This window comes from Microcebus murinus, chromosome 13 (assembly GCF_040939455.1).
Source record: "Microcebus murinus isolate Inina chromosome 13, M.murinus_Inina_mat1.0, whole genome shotgun sequence".
Lineage (NCBI taxonomy): Eukaryota > Metazoa > Chordata > Mammalia > Primates > Cheirogaleidae > Microcebus > Microcebus murinus.
The window spans coordinates 36,105,569-36,130,286 of record NC_134116.1 but is presented as its reverse complement, the minus strand read 5'-3'; the positions used below and the strand labels follow the sequence as shown (position 1 = coordinate 36,130,286).

At 39.3% G+C, this 24,718-nt stretch overlaps 1 protein-coding gene across 3 annotated transcripts in view; it reads left to right on the top strand.

Moving 5' to 3' along the window:
* The window catches only part of SCEL (sciellin), a 121,129-nt gene that overhangs the window by 49,520 nt on the left and 46,891 nt on the right, over positions 1-24,718 (top strand). For all 3 annotated transcript variants that reach the window (XM_020290304.2, XM_020290298.2, XM_076009351.1), the window contains 4 exons: positions 12,725-12,805; positions 15,014-15,079; positions 17,280-17,339; positions 21,760-21,804. In XM_020290304.2, coding sequence (XP_020145893.2) covers positions 12,725-12,805; positions 15,014-15,079; positions 17,280-17,339; positions 21,760-21,804 — 252 coding nt within the window. The remainder of the gene's footprint in view (positions 1-12,724; positions 12,806-15,013; positions 15,080-17,279; positions 17,340-21,759; positions 21,805-24,718) is intronic.

Below are 24,718 nucleotides of genomic sequence, written 5' to 3'. Positions count from 1 at the left end.
TTAAGTGTTGATGTTCCTAAAGGCTCAAAGTTCCTCTTCTCCTCTCTTCCTATTCTGTTTCCTGCCCTTCAGCAGTGGCATCCATACCCAAGACTTCAAGTGGCCGTTTGTAGGTTCTCCACTCCTTCATTAATACCCACTCCAGACCTTTCTATGAGTTACCTTTGCTTGGCCAATTGGCTTCTTGCTACCTTCACTTAAATGTCTAAAAAGAATTTAGAATGTTCAGAATGAAATCCATAGTCCTCCATCCTAACCTGAGCGCCTATTTCAGTTAAGAATACTATCCTCCAGCCAATTGACTCTCTGAAAACTTGAAGCTATTTTTCACATCTTCTTCTCCTTAGCCACCAATATCCAATCCATTAGTAAATCCTGTCAATTTATCTCCTAGATGCTTCTTGAACCCATATAACTCTCTCCATTTCTAGCATCTTCATCATGTCTCTCCTGGACCACCATGACAGTAGCTGCCTACATATTCTGCTTTCATTCATCCTGATACCTACCACTCATACCCCCATCTCTTCTCCTCACAGTCGCCACAGTGATATTTATGAAAGGATAATTGGAACATATCACCCTCCTACATAACAATTATAGTGATTTTTCATTGCTGCTAGAATAAAGATCCAAATCCTTAGCATTGACTATTGGCCCTTACCTGAACTCCAACTCATAACTTCTCTTTACTCTCAGTTTCAGTTACTGAATATGTTTTAAATATGTTATACTCCCACCTTCCACAGATCCTTAGCATATAAGTTCCTTTTGCCTGGAATGCTGTCTTCTCCCCAATCTGGGGCATGTAAGCTCTTGTGGCCATGTTTTGATCTGATGTTGTTTCTTCAGGGTTTCGCTTCTGATTTACTCTGTCTCAGCTCCTCACTAATCCAGCAGTAGTTTCTTTGATTTGTCCAAATATCACTATCATAAGGTCCTAATAAATAGGTGGGATAGCAGGAGTGGTAGCAGTACATTGTAGAAGCCCAGACCAAGCTATGTAAAATAAAATAATAGAAGTCCATGTTTGTTAAGCTCACAGTGGAACTAAAAAAAAAATAAAGAAAAATTATTAAATTTGTTTAAGATTTAAAAAATAATAATAATAAAAAAAAGAAATCCGTGTTTGGAAGTTCTCTGATCATCTCAGTTAATGAGCATTTCTCATTGGCTGACATTCCTCTGCAGGCCTTACCCTTCTGCTGCTTTTCTCAACAGCCCCTCACTCCTTTCTTTCATCTCCCTCTTTCTTTCTGCCCCTTACATTCTTATTAACTCCTTATGCTAGGTACGTTAGTGCTTTCATTGCCGTGCCAGGCTATCCTTAGAAAATCCTATCCTCGTAACTAAACATGATGACATATTTACTTTTGAGAGGAGTTCTATGCTACCTTTTAAAATAAAATTCTTTTCTCATGCCACAATAAGGTAAACATTTAGTCACACCCACACTTCAACACCAAAACAATCATGGACCTTGTTGTCTTCCTTATGCCCCTTATTCAAGTGTCACTGGCGTGAGTTTGAGGGATTAGGGTGCTGATCGAGGAAAAACATATGCCCATGAGTGGTAGAAGCATACCATGAGCTTGATTCGGGTGGTGCTTTGACAGATTTGCTGGCTGAAAGAGTCACTCACAGCATGAGACTTTCCAAAGGCAACTTCAAAAGGGCTTCCCAGAAAATGAAGAGGGCAAAGGGACTCCTGGGGAGAGAGACTCAGAGAAAGGGCTGGTATGTCTAGGTGATGTCACTCAGCAGTGTGGCAAGAGTTCCTACATCAGAGAACTCTGAAAGACAGCAACAGATTAGGGTCCTTTATAACCCTCAAAGTTAGGTAATATGGATGTGCAAATATCCATAACACAAACTCAACTGTGGTGTCATGAGAAGAACATCATCATTCTCTGGGAGATCTGACATAGTAGGCAGAGCTTTTAGCAGGGCACTCAGGGAACAGGTTCCCAAAAAAGTGTGGGACTTAGGGAAATGAAACAAATTACACAGCTAGGTTTTCAAGCCCAGGGTGATTTTAAGCATAGGGATGCTACTAGGCAATAGAAGAAATAGGAACAGAATAGAGGTCTTAAGAAGCTGTGCTTTGTTTTGAGCAGGTAGAGTCTGGGACACTGGAAGGATGTATTTGTGGAGGTGATTCCCAAGCAATGAGAAATGGCTGAGTGGGGGAGATGTTGCTAAGATAAAAGGCTGGTGCCAGAGATCCATATTTGGGAATGGACCCAGGGATTTAAAATGTGGTATCTTCAGAGTGAAGATACTTCTAGAGAAAATATCAAATGAGAAGAGAATAAAAGTTGAACCTTGATGTGTGTCTACACATCAGGTGGTGGAGGAGGAACAAGAAAGATGAGACCATAACTACTGCAGTTACATGGTAAAGGTGAGGTGTAGGTAGAGTGGAAGTAGGAGGGGTAGGTAGGGTGGATGGATGGATTTCAGGATCCCAGACCAACCCATCCTTCCAAGTCTGGCATGAATCTTGCTGCCTCCACACAGCTTTCTCAGCCAAGGGCTTTTGTTTTGTCATCTGGATTCAGAAAGCTTATTGTCTATAATTCTCCCTTAGCAATTAATTGTGCATTACCTTGAAATATCACTCACTTTTGTAGTATACTCATCAACTAGATGGCATCATCTTATAACCCTTTGAGTCATCAAGCAAATTTATCCATAGTAATTGTTCTATAAATACATATTGATTGGTTGATTTTAATGTATTACATGGCAATAAATTTTCCTCAACCATTATCCTATTTGTCTCTTTGTAGTTGGGCCTTATTATATGTGCTTAGGTTATAATGACTGTTTAAACCTCTCTCCTCCTCCTCCTCTTCTTCTTCTTCTCTCTGTTACTCCTTCTTTCTGTCTCTTTCTCTTTCTAAAACAATTGTTGAGCTCTGGCTATGTACTAAGTGAGAAACTGCTAGATGCCAGGAGTACAGAGAGGTGTAGGACCCAGTCCCTATTTCAGGAAACTCAAAGTTTACCAGGGAGTCATTTCAAGCCAGGATCATTAAACATGAAAGCTGGCCCTGACTGAAAGTGGGTCCTTTGGGGTATGATAAACACAGAGGTAGAGATAGCCACACAATATGAGGGGGCATGGAGAGGAAGGCAATGGAATATGCATTTGGGATGCAGCAGACTCAAAGGAGGCAATGCCAGAGGTAAACCTCAAAGAATGAGTGTAAGCAAGCCAGGTGCAGAGGGGAAGTGGGGATGGAGCCATTCCAGGCAGAAAGGGGAGGAGAAGCAAAGCTCCAGTGCCAGAGAGAGAGAGAGGGGGGGGGGAGAGAGAGAGAGAGAGAGAGAGAGAGAGAGAGAGAGAGAGAGAGAGAGAGAGCGCAAGCGCCTGCGTGTGTGTGAGTGCATTTGTATGTGTAGGACTATGGGCTTCCCTTCTCTGGGGCATCCTCTGTATTTATCCTGTATCAGTTATGCTTAATGGGAGCAGGAAATCCAATAACTCCAAGTCTGATGTCATGTGGAAAAATGTTTTTTAGTATAAGACACTATGGATAGATATCCACTGGTAATTTGTGGTAAGCTTAAGTACAATTTCTGAATATCATGTTTCTATTTTAAGAGTTAATGCTGTGCTGTTATGTAATTTGAGCTCTGGTGATGTGATAGAGATTCGAAATATATACAAGTGAAAGTGCAAGCGTCATCAATGTAGAAAAATACCAGAAGGGCAGCGCCAGTGAATGTTTCCCCCTTCCCACTTCTTTTGTTTTAAGATCTGTCCAAAAGCATGATAGATGTGTCAGCAGTCACTAGTGTATGTCTTCGTTTTTCAAGATCTTAAACTCATTCTCATCTTTGAGATGGTACCACTTTAAAAGAGTGGTACTGTTTACCAGACCTGAGCCAACAGAGGGGACAATCGGTGCTATCAGGAGAAATGTTCAGGTGCATCCTAAGGACATATGGAAATAAAAGTTCTGGATAGCGGATACTGAATTTTCTTCTGATTTCCCAGCCCACTATTGAATCTTGGTATTCAATTTATGATACATTCAAATGCTTCTGACTATGTATTTTAGGGGACTTAGAGATTCAGTGGTTAAATGGCATGTACAGCTAATTTAGGAAACTCATGGAAGCCACATTAAAGTACTTGCTTAACAGACAATATGAATGTTATCAGTTATGCTGATTTAGGAACATCGATGAAGGCACTATCACCACGACCACCAAAAAAACCAATGTGCTTTTCTCTGGAATCACTTTCAAAGATAGAGAAGAAGATAAATAATATTTGATGAAATTAAAATAGTAGAAACATACCTATGGAAATTACCATATACATATTTCCTAAATATCATTATAGTTTCTCATCCTTGTTTGTTTCAACCTCTTTTGCTTCAGAGGTTTTCACTTCCAGTTGGCTGATTGGTAGAGTTGGAGGAGGAAAAAAAAATCCTGATTGAAACGCGAGTTGCCATGGCAACCTTGCACTACAGTTATATTTTTCTGTCTGTAACTATAAATGGTAAAATGTAACCTTTCTAATTATGCTGCAACATTTTTAACTCTGTTGGTACCAAATCCTCTACAAAGTTTGATATCACTCTAAATAAAAAGAATACATTTCATTTTTATTTCAACAAAAATCTTTATATTAACTGGAATCTCTTTTGTAAGAATTAAGAATCTATGGCACTCAGTAAAATGTCAAAGTGTAAAAATTTTAAAATCTAACCTGAATGCCTGGGTTACTCACTGTAAACATGCAAAATAACTAAATCATTAACCTGAGTTAAGGTTTATTATTTTTAAAAACTGTTGTTTGAACAGAACAAGGAGAAACCTAATTCAGAATGTGTAAATGAAGATCGTAAACTTTAGCAATGAATTGCCTTTTTTTTCTAGTCCTTCGGGGACAACCTAGATAGTCCCTGATCTCCTAACACTAGTTTTAAATAACTCATACATTCAGACGGCAACAAATAAAAAGCATTCCTGTTTCATCTAATCCTGATTCCCAGCCCCCTTCCCACCTTTGGAGCCCCTGTTGCTTCTGCCTCTGCCAAGGGAGCTCCTGGGAGTATCCGGAGGCAGAGACGCTCCAGGTTCAAAGGGAGAGGTGAGACAGAAGCCATGAGAATCAGGATACCTAGGGCAAGTGCTCTACCAAAAACATCACCTTGCCCTAATCATAAAAATCAAACAATTTGATTCAAAAATTATTTCACCATTTATTAGTATTGCTGGAAGTTCTGTCAACTGGTGATTGTAAATCTCACCTCAATTAGAAGTATGAAAACTCTGACAGGTTAAAGGAACTGTCTCTGGTCTTCCAAATTTTAGTGTCAATTATATCAATCAGGTTTATTTCCTGCTAAAAGTGGGCAGAATTGATGCACACGGAGGGAATGGAGGTTTGCATCATGTAGAGAGGAGTGGAAAATGGTTTTGGAGCAAAAGTACTGTGGGAGGCAGGGAGGCCTGGTCGTGGTGTGGTGTGGATGGTAGGCATACTGTGGCATAGGGCCTGGGGGAGGGCTGTGGGAGTGGGGACTGGGGGCTGTAAGGACCAACATTTTACTTAGGACTGTCCTCATACTCGGGAAACAGGGGGGGCCTTCTTTATCCTCTCATCTCTCTGTCTTCTCTCTCAGCTACATGCAAAATGTCATGTGAACAGAATCACACACGCTATGCAGCCTCTTGAATCTTCATAATGCACGTGAGATTCATCCATGCTGTTGTATGTGTCGATAGTTTATTCCTTTTTATTGCTGAGCCGTATTCCGCTGTATGGATGTACACTGTTCATATCCCCATTCACCAATTCAAGGACATTTGGGTTGTTTCCAAAGATGCTTTAAACATTCACATGCAAGTTTTCATGTGAACATATGTGCTCATTTCTTTTGAGTAAATGCCTATTGTAAAGTATTAGTAAGTATTGCTAGATCACATGGTAAGTGGACATTTAACTTTGTAAAAACTGCCAAACTGCTTTCAAAGTGGCTGTATCATTTTGCATTCCCACCATGTATGAGAATTCTACTTACTCCCCTTCCTTAATATTACTCGGTTTTTCAGTTTAAAAATTATTTTAGCCATTCTAATAGGTGTGTAAGGTATCTCATCATGGTTTTAATTTGCATTTTCCTAGAGACTGATGATGATGTACAGATTTCATGTTTGTTTGTCATGTGTATATCTTCTTTGGGGAAGTATCTGTTAAATGTTTTGCCTATTTTTTCCTACTGGTTGTTTACTTATTGTTGAGTTTTGAGAGTGTTTAAAAAATATGTTCTGCTTACAAACCTTTTGTCAGACATGTGAATTGCAAATATTTTTTCAAGTGTGTGGCTTGTTTTTTTAAAAATTCTCTTAACAATGCATTTTTCAGAACAAAAGTTGTTTTAATTTAATGAAATCCAATTTATCTAATTTTGTCCAATGAATTATGCTTTGGTGTCTTTGCCAAGGGGATTCCTTGTAATGACTCAGCCCTCCCTCAGTCACGTGGTGGCTTGCTACCCAAAGATTGGGGCCAGTCTCTTCCTTTTATAGATAAGGAAGAAGAGGTCCAGAGGGAATCAGTACTCTTTCCAGAATCAAACAGAAAGTTGGTGGCCAAGTTAGACTAGAACCAGGTCCCTGGAATTCTCATCCAGTGCATACTCTATTCCTATGGTTTATTGAAATGGACACTGGCCACTAGGAAGTGAGACATCATCACAACAATCATTCTTCTGGACATGTGCCCTGCATTATATAAGCTCTTCAAAAGCATGAATCATACCTTTCCTAGTCTTTGAGTGACCAATTTTATCTCATACACTGCTGTGTGTCCTAACGTTATAACTGGGGCAGTTTTGGAATAAGTGCTTACCAGGCTATGGCTTTTTCCTTGGGCAATATTCCAGAGCAATCTGTTTTTAATAGACTTGCATTGAAAATACCTGAAAGAGAATTGGTTGGCTACAGTGTGATATAGAGAAAAAGGTATGGGACTAGGTTTTTAATTTGCCCTGGGTCACACTGCTAGTAAGTGTGACCTAGGACAAGTTACTTAATTTTTTTTTTTTTAATTTCAGCATGTTATGGGGGTACAAATGTTTAGGTTACATGTGTTGTCTTTAAGTTACTTAACTTCTTGAGCCTCAAGGAATAATAATAATAATATACACTCCACAGGTGAGATGTATAGGTCGAATAAAATAATATATGTGAGAGTTTGGCAAAGCTGGCATGTTACTGGGATTCAATAAGTATATAAGTTAGTTCCATTTCCTTAGCCATTGTTGGAATAACAATTCTATCTGTGGGATACAAGAGCTAAGCACAATGGAAAGTGAAAACAATACTCACAATTAAATATTAGGGGCAGTTATTCCTGGTTCAACCTAGACTTGTGCTTCAGTCATAGAAATGTTGTTCACAAAGTCAGACTCGAACAGAATTCACAGAGTCAAACATATTATCTAAAAAAGCCATCATGAAAGGAAGTGATCTTTGCAGAGAACATGAAAATGAAGTAATGTAGGCAGCTTTCTTTACAGTGTTTTTTCTTTTAGCTCTGGCCTTTGAGCTACAATCTGCAAGTTCTCACACATTTCTTGTGAAAGCTGCTTTTTTATTCCTAAAAGCTTTTCTTTACCATTATAGCCACTACTGTGATGGGGTAGATCCTGCAAAGGTCGTGTGGGGTCAGGAAGGGCAGAGAGGAGAGCCGAGGTCAACTAATCCAAGCTTAAACATCACATATTGAAGCAGAATTCAATCAGGATCATTCCAATGAATGTCTCTTGTTTCCTTCTCTCCAAAACACTCCGGGCCACAGCTTCCTGCCTCGAGCTTGCATTTTAATCCCCCTGCTTGGCATCATATCATGCTCCTGGCACCGCATGAATGACTTCTCTCATTGCCCCCACCCCCGCCCCGCCCCAGGGCTTGGGTTCTGTCATCTGTGGCTGTCATTGCAGAGATGCAAATGAAAGCTCCTTTGAGGTAAATTGAAGTCAACATGGCATTGCCTGGCTCCTGGCCCAGCAGGGGTGTAAATGCATCACCCTCGGAAATAAATATGGTCCTCTGCTTTTCTTGGCCTTCATAATAATCTCACACTCACCTTTTCTCTCCCAAGTACTCTCCAGAACATCTCAGATCTAACTATACCCATCTCTGCCTCCTAGACCCACCCAAGCAATATTTACCCACCTCACTGAGGCCTTAGACATTCTCAAATTGAAGAAAGTTAGCATTTTATCAACATGAATCTGATATAAGCAAAGCTTGGCTCCATCCCATTTCAACTTTTTGGAATGCCCCTTTCCATCTTGTTCTCTCTCTCCTGCTTGCCCTCAGATGTCCAGTGCTCTGTCCAGCCCCATTATTACCCAGGACAGATCACCTCCTTCCCCCTTTCCCATACCTCCAAAGGAAAGCATATAAGCAGCTGATCCACACAGATACACTAAAGACTCTGTCACCTGACACAAAACAAGGGAATTTTTTTTGAGATAAAAAGATAGTAGTAATACAAACAAAATAATCTGTAACTGTAGAATGTGACGCTAAGCCAGGATGGAGAGATTATTTCCAAGTAAATTGTTCTTCCAGAAATATTGTACAACACAATAACTCAGCTATGCACCTGGCACCTAGCAGGTGCTCTGTAGTGGAATCAGCAGTGGACTTCTCCTATGAGAAAGCTGCACAGATTTTGAAAGTTGCAGGTCCCTCATCAGTACCCATTTCCTCCCCACCAAACAGAAATTTAACCAATCACTGGCTCCTTTATTCATTCAACACATCTTCACTGGACACCTATGCCATGCACAATACTGGTACTTGGGACATAACTATCCTTTTAGGAGATTTCAGTCTAGCGTGGGAACAGAACATCATGTGTAATCCAGAATAGTGTGATATGTGCTGTGAATAGCGTTGCTATGGAAAAATGTAAGGATGTACCCAGCACAGCTTTGGGTACCACTGAAGATAGTAATTGCTAAGGCAAAGTTTGAAGGGCAATGGGTGAGCATCCAGGTGAAAGGGGGTAGAGGGCACTCCAGAGGGGAGAGAGAACATGGCGGGGCGTGTTTGGCACCGTTATAGCATTGGGTTCCTGTGGGATAAAAACAACAGCCAGAGCAAAGACACTTATTGAGCACTTCCTGTGAGTCAGGCCATGCTCTAGGGGCTTGCAAACCTTCTTCTGACTTCAATGCCACCATCAACACAGGAGCCAGGAGATCTAACATGTCCGCTGCTCTGCTGCCCCACTGTTCCACTTCCCAGCACCCAGAGCTGCACTGCCACACTCTGCCAAGGGGTCTTCAGGACTGATTCCATCATGTCCTCCCTCCCTGTGTCCATGGATCCCCATGGGAGGCCCAGTCAACTCATTTCTTGTCACCTGGACCATCCCCACAGTACTCTGTACATCCTGAACCTGAGCCCACTTAATGTCACCATGAGCTTTCAAACCCTTCCATCTGCCTCGCTGAGTGTGTCAAGCATCATTGTCAAAGCCCTCTGCTCTTCAGCCTCCCCCTCAGTGGCCTCTCACCTTTCGTTGGGCTCTTCTGGAGAACCTGCTTCCACGGCCTCCCTGTCAGTAAGGGCTATTTTCCCCTTCACCCAGCATATCACAGGGTCTAGAGGAAGGGTAGGGATCTCGTTTGCTCTTCATTGCCACCTCCTGTCAGTTTTAGCTCCCTCCCCTCTAAAATCCCCCATCTCCTCTGAAGCCATGCCATCATGAGCTCCTCTTCCTCGTTGGAGTCATCCACCCTCATTCTTTCAAGACTTTAACACCAGCCTCCTTGACTTTCCCAACCCTCCTCCTGTCATAATGCTTGGTGATTCAAAATCCATGTGGAAGGTCCTTCCCCAGCCTGGCATCTCACTTTCATGACCCTCTGTCCTGTGATCAGCCACCCATGGGACGTCCCCTCGTAAATAACCACACACCCTACAAAATGACAAAATGTCTAAGTTTTCCCTCTCTGGTTCCTGCTTTCTGTCTTTCTAGCACCCTCCCTCCAGTCCTTTGCCTCCAGTAATTTCTCAGCCCTGCCACAATCACCAGACCATTGATTCAACCATCTTTTTCATAATCCCTCACCCCTTGTATCTCCTCCTTCCTCTCTATACTCATCTCTGACCCCACAGTCCCTCATTGTAGTCCCTTCCTCACACACCCTGTCATTCCTTTGCCATCCTTCTCTTTGTTGCACTCACTTGGCTGAATTATAAATTGAGTTAAATCAAACTCTCTATTTCTTCTCTTTCTACCCTCAAAAGAGCTGACTATGGCAAGAGAAAACAAAGCCAAATAACCTGATTTTAATTCTATGAGTACTAACCTCAACTGAGCCATTGGTGCTGCCCAAGGATCTCTTGAGAGGAAGCACAGCGTGAGGAAGGCTCATGGATTCAGGTTTCCTGGTTCAGTTCCCTTCTCTGCCCCTTAGGAACTGGATCATCATGAGATATTTATTTTCACTTTCTGTGCCTCAGTCTTTTCATCTATAAAATGGGAAGAAGAATAATACTTGTCTCTGGGATTGCAGTGAGGATTAACTTAGCTAATATTTGTAAAGTGCTTAAAAAAGCTCTCAGCACATAATAATCCCATATAATGGTGTGTTATTATTATCATCATATTTCATTTCCTGGGTCCACTTACTCCCCTGCTCTCCTAGAAAACCATTTCATACTTTCTCTCTCTCTGTCTCTCTCTCTCTCTCACCTCCTGCTCCTGCTCACCATCCTCACTTCGAATTAATCATCTTGATTCCCATTTTACTGAGAAAATAGAAGTAAACAAAAGAGAACTTTCTCCACTCTGGATCAACTAACACACCTCAGCTGTACCTAAGTTCCTTTCCTGCTTTTTCCTGTGAACGAGCCCTCTGTGCTTCTGTCCAACGACCCCACTTGTGCCTTAAGTCCTGTCACTTCCAAGGACATCTGTCTAGCATCTGCCCCTCACTCTCCCGTGGCGGTGATTCACTGGATCATTCCCATCATCGTATCTACATGCTGTAGTAACCTTCCTTGTCCCCTTAAGCTCCAGGTAGCTACACATATCTCTCTTCCCTGTTCACTGCCAAATACCAGCATCAATGCCTCTACCACTTTCCTTCCCATTTTCTCCTAAATCCACTCCTATAATGTTTTATTCACCTCTGCTCCATCCAAACTGCTCTTACCTGAGTTACCAATGACCACTATGTTGCTGAAACCATGGCAATTTCCTAGTCTTTAATTTGATTTAACGATAGCATTTAGCATGGCCAATTACTGCTTCCTTGAAACACTTTTCTCACTTGGCTTCCAGCATACCACACCCTCCTATTTCTCTTGTCTTCTTCTTAACCACTCCTCCTCAACTCGTTTGCTTTTCCATCTCATATTCTTGACCTCTGAATATTGCGGGGCCAGAGGGTCCAACCCTTGGCCCTCTTTTCTTCTCTACTTACACTGACTCCCCTGGTGATCTCATCCAGTTTCAAGCATTAAATATCATCTCTAAGTTAATGATGCCCATTTTGTATGCTAGATTCTATCACTTCCTCCAGATCTTGGCTCAAATTTCACCTTACAGAGAGTCCTTCCTAGGCCGTTCTAAATAAAATAGTGCTCCCATCTGCATCCTCTTCCTCTGTTTTATTTTTTGCACAGCACTTTTCTTCTTCTGACATATATTTATTTGTATATTGAAAATCTTTTGAGAACAGGGACATTATCCACCTCACAGAGTGCCCTGCACATAGAAAGCTACCAATAAATAGTTCCTTGAATAAAAGCACGATCTCATTCAGTCCTGATAATACCCCAAGAATCCTATTAGAAGGATTATTACAGATGAAGACACAGAATTGGGTTAACCCATTACCACACAGCTGGCAATTCAGACTACCTGACTCCAGACCACACACCAAACTACCAGGGTACAGAAGCCAGAGGATACATGGAGTCCAGATCACAAGGTGTTTTCACTAGGTGCAGACTTGATCTTGAGGACACATAGAGAACCACTGGGGTTGTAGTGGTGGGAGAGTGGAGGAGTCACATGCCCTTGGTAGAGTTCTCACTCCATCCAAAATATGCATGTAATCTCCCATCTCCAGTTCTTAGGTCATTAAATCTTGCCAACTCAGAGACTACCTTGGTGCCTCACTGGAAAATTTAGGCTGACAGTATATACATATGCTCTGCCAGCATCAAACTGGTCTGTGCTGACAATGTTTAAGTCAGATTTGGTTGAGAGCTCCAAATCAAACTTTAACTTGAGGCCTCTGAAATTAAAAACCGTTCTTGCTATTTCCATTGCAGCTTGATAGTTGACATAATCCCTAAAGAGGCTTATATGTTAATGCCCAAGGATCACTTGCAATGCTCACGCATTGCTGACTCAGAATGCCATGACTTGGGCTAGATACACTAGCAAAACATTAAACTATTTAGTTAAGGAACATATTATAGTTCACACTATATTGAAAAAGGATGGGGTTTCCAAATATCTGATTTAATGAACTTTTAATATACTCATGTTTTAAGTATTTGACTTCTTTAGGTTTACCGCTCCATGGATTCTGACCTTTTGCACATGGGGTTGTAAGATGCAAGAGGTACTTCCATGTAGGCAATAAATGCATTTGGTTAATAGATGCTAAAATTTACCATGTTTCCATGGTAAAATGAACTACTGTTTTCTGTTTTAAAGGGAACCAGCTTTTCACCCTCCGATACCTCCAAAGCCCAGTTCTCCTGTTTCTTCTCCTAACCACCTGAGACAGGATAATAGGTAAGACCTAGTACTCCAGAATATCTTATCAAAATGAAATTCAAGAGAAATTAAAATAAATGAATTGTGACTTGCTTTGTGTAAAGCATGGATATGTTTTGTGTGCACATTCACTTAAAGAAGCACTTGCAGAGCTTTTTCTAATTTTATTTGCCAATGCATATGTGTATTTATGTTTGCCCTTGAGTACTGATGACTATTACTAGTCTTAAGGAATAAAACTTCAAGATAGAAAGGGAACAATATTAATGTTCAGAAAGGGTGCACAGGCTTCTTATATACTATCTCTTAATATATAAATATAAAATATATGTGTATTTAGCATATATATTATATATAAAGTATAAATATATACATATTAAATGATATGTATATTATTGATGAAAGATCTTCTTGACACTTTGTTTTACCACTCAAATCCTCACTTATGTTAGAAATATCTTTGTGTAGTTCTTTAATCTTTTATTTAGTTAAGAAATTTACGATGTATTTCAAAACTATCACAAATTTTGAATAAATGTTCTAATTAACTTGTCTTCAAATCAGGAAAAACAGACTTGTTTTTCGGCTTTTGAATCTGTGTCATTCTATAATTAATACTCAGAAACAAATTCAAAGATCTAAAAATCTTCCCATGTGTTCCTGTTGCACTGTTTATTATATTTTGAACCATTTTTCAGGATGTACATCCCATATTTCCATGATTATGGTGAGATTAAAAATGGTATCTCAATGGAAGACTGAATTTATTAGTTCTGCTTGATTGTCTGCCTTTGATTTTTTTTTTTGTATTTTTGCTTTTTGATGGTGATTTTTTGACACCATGTAAGACACAATTATAGAACTATTCTTCAATAAGACACAATTATAGATAGGACTATTCTTTAGTAGATACAATCATAGAAATATTTCTCAGTAAGAAAGGAACTTCAGCTAGAAAGTGCTGACTGGGCAGCAGAAGTATGTAGCATTAGGTGTTCATCTTGTTGGTTAAAACTCCAGGTCTGAATTTCTATTCAGTGAAACTTCACAGGATCTTTGAAATTTTGTCCTTAGGATGTGAGGATAATTTTTTTTAATGAGTCAAGAGAATATTTCTTCACCGAACTAATTAAAAATATAGATCGGATTTATAACTTATTTGTACGATGGTTATAATTATCTCTTAAAAATAGCTTCTCAAGCTTTTTATCTTACATTGTTTTTCCTTTAACTCATATAGAATTAAGCAATTAAATCTTACTTGAATAGAATTTTTAAGGGGCTAAAATTAATTGGCCTTAGTACCACCTAAATTCTAATCTAAAATCAGTTACGCTAGAGTTGTAAGCTTGTTTAGATTTAAAAGAAGGTAGATTTCATAGGAATTGGTATAATCCATTTTTACTACTCTAATTTCTTTCTTCCACCAATGATCTGAAAAATAAAATTGGGACAACTTGCCTGTTTTTAAAACCCTGATTACTTTAATCACAGCAAGATGATTTTAATGAAAGAATATGAAAGGAAAGTGTTTCCTATGTAATTAACACATGTCCTCAGGAGTACAAAAAATAGTTGAATATAGCTTCTTGAGAATAAGCAAGAATGTATAAGTAGGTCAACCAGATACTCAGAAAAAGAGTAGAGAAAAGCCTTATATCATAAATTGTGACAGAACCTAACATAGTAAAATTTAATTCTGTTAGCTCAGTGTGGTCATGCTCAATGTGGTAGGTGAACTTGAAATACAGACTTATTTCCCATCTTATCTGAGCAAATGTATTTCTGGATAGTATTCAAATGGGATAAATCTAAGAAAAAACTATTCATTTGATGCCTAATAACAAAAAAGATTCTTACTATTTAAAAATATTATATCACTGTCTAATAGAGATAAACATGAAAATGCTTTACTGATGAATGGAGGTCAATAAAACCCCACATGAACAAATTTAGAGCAGATATTTCTAGACACATCCAGTGGTTAACAATCTATAAAAAGAAAGATAGATGATACAAAATGAGTTTATTGGACCCTTTAGAATTTCAAATAGGAGGTGGTTGGATTCTAGCCTATCCAAAGAGTTAAAGTTTGTTATCTCAAGTAGTAGTAGGGTTCCAACACCCACCGATCTTTTCGAACATAAATGCTTTCTTATAAATTTAAATTGAACAGAGAAGTGTTTTCTTACCTAACAGATATTATCTTTAACTTTAAAAATATAGGCAGATATGTCCACCAAAACCAGGTGTATATACAGAAACCAACAGATCTGCTGAAAGAAACATCAGGTATGATGTGATGGTCTTTATATCTATGTAATTATAAATATGCAATGTGCAATATGCAATGATACAGTATGCTTTATTAAAACAGTTTAAAAATATAAAACGTTAATAAAGTAGATAAAATCAATTTTCCAGCTGACTTCAATATGGTGGATAATAAGTGTTTTTATAAGTACTTATAGAATTTTGTTTCTTTCATTTATTTCCTAAGCTAAAAATTGGTTTATTATATTGATAGACCTATAAAATAATATTGTTTAAAAACTATTTTCAACAATAGCATTTTTTTTCTAAAAAGAAAAAAAAAAGATATAACCAGAACAAATACTAGACAAGCTAGGACATGCAAGACAGTAAGTAAGAAAACAAATAAAATTGTCTGAATATGATAACAGTATAAGATCAAACCTCTTGAAGGAAAGATAGTTTTTCTCCTCTTTATTTCCAGCACCTCCAACTAGGTGTATGACACAGTTGGTCTGGATGTATAAATGAAGAGGTAGAAATACAGGTGTTTAGTTGACCTTGTGTTACAAAAACTTTGCCTAGTGGTGACTATACAAAGTCATGTCTACCTCCTCCTGTAGCTTCAGGAAGAGGCACATAAACTGTGTTGATGTCATTGGATAAGGTGACATTCCCCAAATGTCTGGTTTCCCCATGAGAGTCCTGATTTACACTTGTTGTCTTGCATGCCCTAGCTTGTCTAGTATTTGTTCTGGTTATATCTGGTTTTTTTTTTTTTCTTTTTAGAAAAAAAATGGTATTGTTGAAAATAGTTTTTAAACAACATTATTTTATAGGTCTATCAATATAATAAACCAATTTTTAGTTAAAAGATTTCTTCAAGTAAAAAAATGTTTTTGAAGTTCAAAACATATATGCTTTTTGTGTTTTTGTATTATCGCCTTTGACTTTTAGAAGACTCCCAGTTCAAAAGACATATCACACTGGCCGGGTGTGGTGGCTCACGCCTGTAATCCTAGCACTCTGGGAGTCCAAAGTGGGAGGATTGTTTGAGCTCAGGAGTTCAAGACCAGTCTGAGCAAGAGCAAGACCCCGTCTCTACCAAAAATAGAAAAAAATTAGCTGGGTATGGTGGTGCATGCCTGTAGTCCCAGCTACTCGGGAGGCTGAGGCAGGAGGATCGCTTGAGCCCAGGAGTTTGAGGTTGCTGTGAGTGAGGCTGATGCCACGGCACTCTAGCCCAGGCAACAGAGTGAGAATCTGTCGCAAAAAAAAAAAAAAGGAGACACATCACACAAATTCTTTACCTTTTGGGAGAATCATGTTTCCCTTGTACCTGGGAACTTAAAATCCAACTCTCAGCATTTCTCAAACTGTGTGCCATGTGCCACGAAACGCCCATACATGCATGCTTTCTGAAAGAAGGGTTCAACAGTCTGATACAGTTAGGAAACAAAAATTGAGTTCTCTGCCACAGGACTTTTTACAACCTTCAGTGTAATTTTGTGGATTCTGAATCACCAAAAGTAGATTACCTTTTCTAAACTTACTTGACTACAAAATCTTTTCTTCATGGAACCTTATTAAACTTCTATGAGATATTGTTTGTGAAACACAGTTATTAATTACAGGAAAGCTATAAAGATTTTCCTAATTATTCCTATTCATGATCCAGGGAGATTGGCATGGATCCAAGCCCTTTATGTCTCAGGTGCTTTTACCTGTCTTATAGCGTTAGACAACAGATATTTTCATCCCTTTAGAGGGACTAATTAACTATCTGGATCTGTTGCTTAATGTTATTTGGCTCCAGCAGAAAAACTTCCAAACTCACTTCTATGTTTACTTGTGCAACTAACTGGATTTTCTTTTCCATGCCTTTTTTTTTTTAAAGCATAAACTTGGGAGCTGCCAATACAAGTCCTTAGGGGAAAATGTAGTTATTTCAGTGAGCACTAGATGGCAGAGCCAACACCCAGGTGAAATGAAAAAGAGTGGGGAGTGTGTGTGTGTGTGTGTGTGTGTGTGTGTGTGTGTGTGTGTTTCTGTCAATGGGGGATGCACGTGTCTCTGTGTGCCATGAGCGGATAGAATAGAACCATTTTGTTATTCTGCTAAAGTCAACAATTCCTGAACAGCATCTGGACTATCACTTTCTCCACTGCAAACATGAGAAATGTCAGCGCCTTCAAAGATAGCTCTACTGTCATTGACCTATATTCATTTGTCATTGAAGGAGTCAGGATCTTGACAACATCGTCAGAGTGGCCACTTCACTTCAGGAAACTGACAAGGGGTGAGATCTCAGAGCTTTTTTTGAGCTTGTTTTTTTCTTCTCTTTGCGTTTGAAAAATGCTTAACTGGTACCTTTGAAAGTTCCAATATGAACAAAACCCCAGTGCTGTTTGTTTATAATTTAAAAGAAGGTGAGTACCCCTGAATAGTGAGTGGTGTTGACATTTATGGATACTCTTCTGCTGCTGCTGCCTCCTCTGGTGATTTCACTCATCCCAGTGACTTCAGCTGTTAAGCCACATCCTAGGTCTCCAGGGTGTCTCCCAACACCCTGCTCAGAATGCCCAAGGCCATATTCAAATATTCGACTCCTGTCCCAAATGTGCTATTTCCTGGCTTCTTCTCTGTTCTTTCATTCTCTGTTTCTTTCATTCTTTCATTGCTGCAGGCTCATCTTTTTGGAATCATTTAAAAAAATTTTTTTTTGTAGAGGCAGGTTCTTGCAATGTGCCCAGGCTAGTCTCGAACTCCTGGCCTCAACTGATCCTCCCACCTTAGCCTCCCAAGTAACTGAGATTACAGGCATGAGCCACCATGCCTGGTCCTTGGAATCATTCTCATCCTCCATGTAGTAACAAGCATGTATGAACTGAGGGTCTTAAAATGCTCCTCAAGCCCACATGGCCTCTCCTTTAAGCTCTCATTGACTCCTACATAGGTTATTAGAGTAGCTATTCAGATTTACTTAGACCCCTCAATATTTCCTTCTGCTAAACTGTTACTGCCCATCAATGCCAGAATTATTTTCCCTAAGATTCTGCTCAAACAATCACTGTACCAGCTTCCTACTGCCCATTCAATTACATATAACCTCATTCAAGGGTCTTGCTAACCAGTCTCTAAGCCTAACATTACAGAGTTATTTCCTACTTCACCCATATATTTATCCTACATTCAATATCAAATTAAATCACTTCCTCTCTAAAATTTCCAGACACTCTGCTTTTGTTTATGCCACGTGGCAGTCTTTCCCAGCCCCTAGCCCATCATCTCAATCCATCCAAGTACCTGTTTTTCAAGATCCAGATAAAATATCACCTCCTCTGTCAGTCTTCCCTGAGTCATTCAGTAAAATGTGACTTCTGCCTCTCTAAGCTATAGGAGCCCTACTACTCATATTTTAAAATACTGAATCATATTTGGCTTTGTTTTATGTTATTTATGTAAATCATCTTTTATCTCTGTAATCTCTCAGGGCAGATATATATATATATATATATATATATATATATATATTTTAGTTGGCCAATTAATTTCTTTCTATTTTTAGTAGAGATGGGGTCTCACTCTTGCTCAGGCTGGTTTTGAACTCCTGACCTTGAGCGATCCTCCCGCCTCAGCCTCCCAGAGGAGGGCAGATATTTTGTATTATTCACCATTCTCAGTGTCTGACATGATGCTTTGTGCAAAGTAGGTGTTCATATTATAAATTATGGTAAAATAATGACAGGTAGTGAGATAACCTTGAGTATGAATATTCCATCATTTAAATCCCAAGCCCACAAAAATATTCCTTGTTTAATGGAATTACACTGCTGAAAATATTACTACAGATTGCAGTCTCTGTCAAAAAAATGAAGAGAAGAAACAAAAGTGAAACTTGGCTTTTCTGTTCAAATTCATAGAAACTCTGAATTCAGACCAAGACTGTAGAAAGTCTCCTGAATGTTCCGTTTCCATTTCTTCTTTTATCTAAGTGCCTAGCTCTCTAATTTTATTGATTTACTTTTGTTGGAGGTAATATTTTGTTTTCAATGGGGATTGGACAGTTTTCTGGTGGGTGATTGGGATGTCTGGGGGAAAGATAAGTGAGTGGTGCTAAAGGGAAATTATGGTTTGGCGTAAATCAAACAGAAGCAATGAGAGGTGCAGTGAGTTTAACTTTCCTGTCCCCATTCCCTAGCCACAAGGCAGGAATTCCACAGCCAGGTATATTCATCACAGAGAGAAGTTACTGCTTGACAGGGACGGGGGAAAATGTCTGTTGCATTGACATAGTCATCACAGAGTACTGTTGCTGTGGGGCATCCACAGGGACTAGAAATTGCTTTATTTATCTGAGCTGCTCTTTGTGAAATGGAGTGTTACTGCTATCTGATCAAGAGCATTTAATTTGTTGCAAATGCAATGGTGAAACTTAATATCCAAAGCTTTCACCAATTTAAAGTCATTTTGAAAACTCAAGTTCTTTATTTGGAATACAGTATCCATTTTTTTTTGATTTACCACAGGGTATCTTCTCATGATTTATGCTAATTTTCTTGTGATAAACATGAGCAACCCCTAAACCTGATAATCTCATCATTGTGACTCATGCCATTTAGAAAGGTCTGGGGCTAAAATTTACAGGATTCTTGGGTTTGTTCTTTCCCTTGGGGACTTGAACAGATTTGTAGCCTCAGAGTTGGAAGGTAGAATTTCAAGCAAGAAACAATAATGGGCCACTGTGTCTAGGCTCTGGGTAGTGTTTGTCCCACACAAGGATAGAGAATTAATCAATTTTTTGTTAGAGGCAGTGACTTTTGTATTTCAGTGTTTATTCTCGGTCTTCAATCCTACCATTGAACCAAGTGGATTCATCTATGTGATGGCTGTGAATTTAAGATATTTTTAGGGTCTCCAAGAGGACTGCCTTCAGCAGCTCTTCTGGCCATAATATTGTGCCAGGCATCTTCAAGCACATAAGTGACTCAGTGACTATATCTCTTTAAGGCTAAATCAAAGTCTTGGTGATTCTAAATGCAGTTAAAAAATAAATATAGCAAGCATTTATTAAATGAAAAATTTAGTATTGACAGGGCACTATTTATTACAATGTCCAAAACTAATTGAGAATTTGTAACTTGCCAGGCATCATGCTTAGCACTTTATGTTCATTAGCCTATTGATTCTTTTCTGAGGTGGGTAAGATTAGTATTCGCATTTTACAGATGGGAAAATTGAGTCAGCAGAAGGTAGGTAACTCATTCAGGGTCACCAATGAATAAATGGTGAATCCTGGATTGGACTCCAGTGTTCTTGACCTGGGAGCCTGAATGTGTAACTTCTGGGTTACTGGGTCTTACAGCCTCTTAGTCAATACCACAGATGACTCAGGAAGAAAGTGGAACATTGAGAAAGCTTGTAAAACATGATTCTAGAGCAGGAATAAGGGAGAACCAAGATTTGTGAACAGAAAAGCTAGATGAGGAAGGCAAGAGAAAAAGGAGTAGGGACAGAGGTGTAGACAAAAAAACTGGGGAGAGGACATGCTGTGAAAAGAAACGGGAGGAAGGCACCAAGAGCACTTTTGCAAAACCTCCACCCACCATACCTGCTGCCTTCTTGGGGGAGAAAGCTGAGCCCTTGTGGTTTAAACAAAATTCTTGAACCCAGGAGTTTAGCTTAAATAGGTTGCTTCTGAAGAAGCAGGCAGAACGGGCTTTGCGGTTCTCAAATGTGGAAATAGGCGAGCAAATTTAGCTGACCTGAAAATGAGGTAGGAGTAGAATTCAAAAAAGAAGCCACGGCCGGGCGCTGTGGCTCACGCCTGTAATCCTAGCTCTTGGGAGGCCGAGGCGGGCGGATTGCTCAAGGTCAGGAGTTCAAAACCAGCCTGAGCAAGAGCGAGACCCCGTCTCTACTATAAAATAGAAAGAAATTAATTGGCCAACTGATATATATATAAAAAAAAAAAAAAAATAGCCGGGCATGGTGGCACATGCCTGTAGTCCCAGCTACTCGGGAGGCTGAGGCAGAAGGATTGCTTGAGCCCAGGAGTTTGAGGTTGCTGTGAGCTAGGCTGACGCCACGGCACTCACTCTAGCCTGGACAACAAAGCGAGACTCTGTCTCAAAAAAAAAAAAAAAAAAAAAAAAAAAAAAAAAAAGAAGCCAGACTGGCTGATGAACAAATATTGTCCAGTAGCTACTTTGTGCAAGTACATTGTACAAAGCTATAATTAGCTGATGTACTGATATTTGTTGATTCAATTAAAAATGTGTATTCAACATCTACTGTATGAAAGAAACTGTATTAAAAAGTGAAGAGGATCCAATGTAAAATACAGTTCTAAATTTTAAGTGGTATGAATGTGTGTGTGCGTGTGTGTGTAGGGGCAGGGGAATTGACATGAGACAAGTTTGCAATGGCTATAATGCAAAGTATAGTGACAGAACTTCCATAAAGAAGATGCAGAAAACTCAAATGCTGCAAGGGTTCCAAAAAATTGAGGGGATTATATTCACTTGGAAGATTAGGAAAGGATTCTTGGAGAAAGTGGTAGTAAAGAAGAACCTTGAAGGATAATCAAGATTTTCACAGATTATAAAGGGGGTGGGGCATGTGTTGTATTTCAGAGAACTCAGAGTTATTTTAAGTTGAATTTATTCCTTGACTCTGGGCAGGCTTTTACTAATGTGAGATTTTTTCTCTTCCAAAAGTGAAGAATTGGATAATCTCATCGAAATGAACAAAAGCTTGAATAGGTAAGATTTTTAAATGTCTATTTTTGGCTTTATTATTGAACTGCATATTATGACTTCTTAGGTATTTTTGGTCTTTGAGCATAAGGACCCACATACCAGGCTAGCCAAAAGTATCCTACAAATCTTAAATAAAAAGCTTACAGAAATCACCATCATTTCATTATTATTATGAATGGTTATAAAGGCCTAAAATTACTAATATTAAAATGTCCTTGAAGATGGCGGACGAATAACACCGCCAGACAGAGGGTCTCTGCAAAAAGACAGATTCTAGCAGAAACTAGAGGAAAGAAGCAAGAAGACGAGCATACAGCGGACAAGGGCCGGAAGGAGGGGTACCTGAGACCCCGGGAGACTCCACGGGAGGAGGCTGCGGAGGAGAACAGGAGGCTGAGACCACTGGAGCAGCCCGGAGACCAGCGGCAAGGGCACCACCTAACGCCTCAGAAACTAAACAAGGTGTGTGAATACCCAAACAATAACCTAAGGAAAGAAACAACAACTGATCGACATGGGAAGAAATCAGCGAAAGAACTCAGGAAATATGAAGAACCAAACGGAAAACACACCCCCAAAGAGGAGCACCAGCCCCCTAGAAACGGACACCGACCAAAATCAGGCAACCAATATGACAGAAGAGGAATTTCGTATGTGGAACATAAGAACACTCACCCAGCTGCAACAACAACTCAACAACCAACACCAAGAAACCACAAAAAGTCTCCAGGATATGAGAAAAGAAATAGACACATTGAAGAAAAGTGTAACCGAACTCCTGGAAACGAAGAATCAATTCAAGGAACTACAAAATACAGTGGAAAGTCTCAAGAACAGGGTAGATGAAGCAGAAGAAAGAATCTCAGAGCTTGAAGATAACACCCTCCAATTAAATAAATCAGTCACAGAAATAGAGCAGAGAAACAAGAGAAAAGAGCAAAGCCTACAAGAGCTGTGGGATTATGTGAAGAAACCTAATGTGAGGGTCATAGGGTTACAGGAAGGGGAAGAAGACAACACTCAAGGGTTGGACAAGCTGTTTGAAGATATAATAGAGGAAAATTTCCCAGGCCTTGCTCAAAATCTTGATATACAAGTTCAAGAAGCTCAGAGGACCCCTGGGAGATTCAACGCAAACAGGAAGACGTCACGACATGCAGTCATCAGACTGACCAAAGTATCAACTAAAGAGGCCCTTCTAAGAGCTGTAAGACAAAAGAAGCAAGTAACATACAAGGGAAAGCCAATTCGAATAACATCAGACTTCTCTAATGAGACTTTACAAGCAAGGAGAGACTGGGGCCCCATTCTCACTCTTTTGAAACAAAACAATGCCCAGCCTAGAATATTATTCCCTGCAAAACTAAGCTTCGTATATGAAGGAGAAATAAAAACATTCTCAGACAAGCAAAGGCTCAGAGAATTCACCAAGACAAGACCAGCCCTACAAGAAGTACTTAAAACAGCGTTATGCACGGAACATCATAAAAATAACCCACGAATATAAAAACAACCAAAACCCAAAGATATTAAAGGCCAGATATTACAATGGCTCAAGACAGAAATCATAGCAACAACATCCAACCCAACAGAATGATCAGTAATCTACCTTACCTATCAGTTCTCTCAATAAATGTGAATGGCTTAAACTCTCCACTCAAGAGACATAGGCTGGCTGAATGGATAAGAAAATACAGGCCAAGTATATGCTGTCTTCAGGAAACACATCTAACCTGCAAGGATGCATATAGACTAAAAATCAAAGGGTGGAGATCAATATTCCAAGCAAATAGAAGCCAAAAGAAGGCTGGTGTGGCAGTTCTAATTTCAGACGATTTAGTTTTTAAACCAACAAAAGTAGTAAAAGACAAAGAGGGTCATTATATAATGGTGAAGGGCACAGTCCAACAAGAAGAGATAACAATTTTAAATATATATGCACCCAACTTAGGTGCACCCAGATTCATAAAGCAAACCTTACTGGAGCTAAGCAAATGGATTAATAGCAACTCCATAATCGCCGGAGATTTCAACACCCCACTGACGGCACGAGACAGATCCTCCAAACAGAAAATTAATAAAGAAATAATGGACTTAAACAAAACTCTGGAACAATTGGGTCTGACAGACATCTACAGAACATTCTACCCAAAATCCACTGAATATACGTTCTTCTCATCAGCTCACGGGACATTCTCTAAGATTGACCATATCCTAGGACACAAAGAAAATCTCAAGAAATTTAAAAAAATAGAAATCATACCATGTACCTTCTCAGATCACAGTGGAATAAAACTAGAAATCAACCCTAACAGAAACTCACATTTCTACACAAAAACGTGGAAATTAAACAACCTCCTACTAAATGATTACTTCGTAAATGAAGAAATCAAGACGGAAATAAAAAACTTCTATGAAGAAAACGACAATGGAGAGACAAGTTATCAACTCCTCTGGGACACAGCTAAAGCAGTTCTGAGAGGAAAGTTTATCTCCATAAATGCCTATAACCAAAAGACAAGAAGATCACAAATAGACAATCTAATGAAACGACTCAAAGAGCTGGAAAAAGAAGAACAGACCAACCCCAAACCCAGCAGAAGAAGTGAAATCAACAAGATCAAATCAGAACTAAACGAAATTGAAAACAGGGAAGCTATTCAGGAGATTAATAAAACAAAAAGTTGGTTCTTTGAAAAAATAAACAAAATTGACACACCATTGGCTAAGCTAACGAAAAGCAGAAAAGAGAAATCTCTAATAAGCTCCATTAGGAATAAAAAAGGAGATATCACAACTGATCCCAAAGAGATACAAGATACAATTTATGAATACTACAAATATCTTTATGCACACAAACTGGAAAATGTGGAGGAAATGGACAAATTTCTAGAAACACACAGCCTCCCTAGGCTCA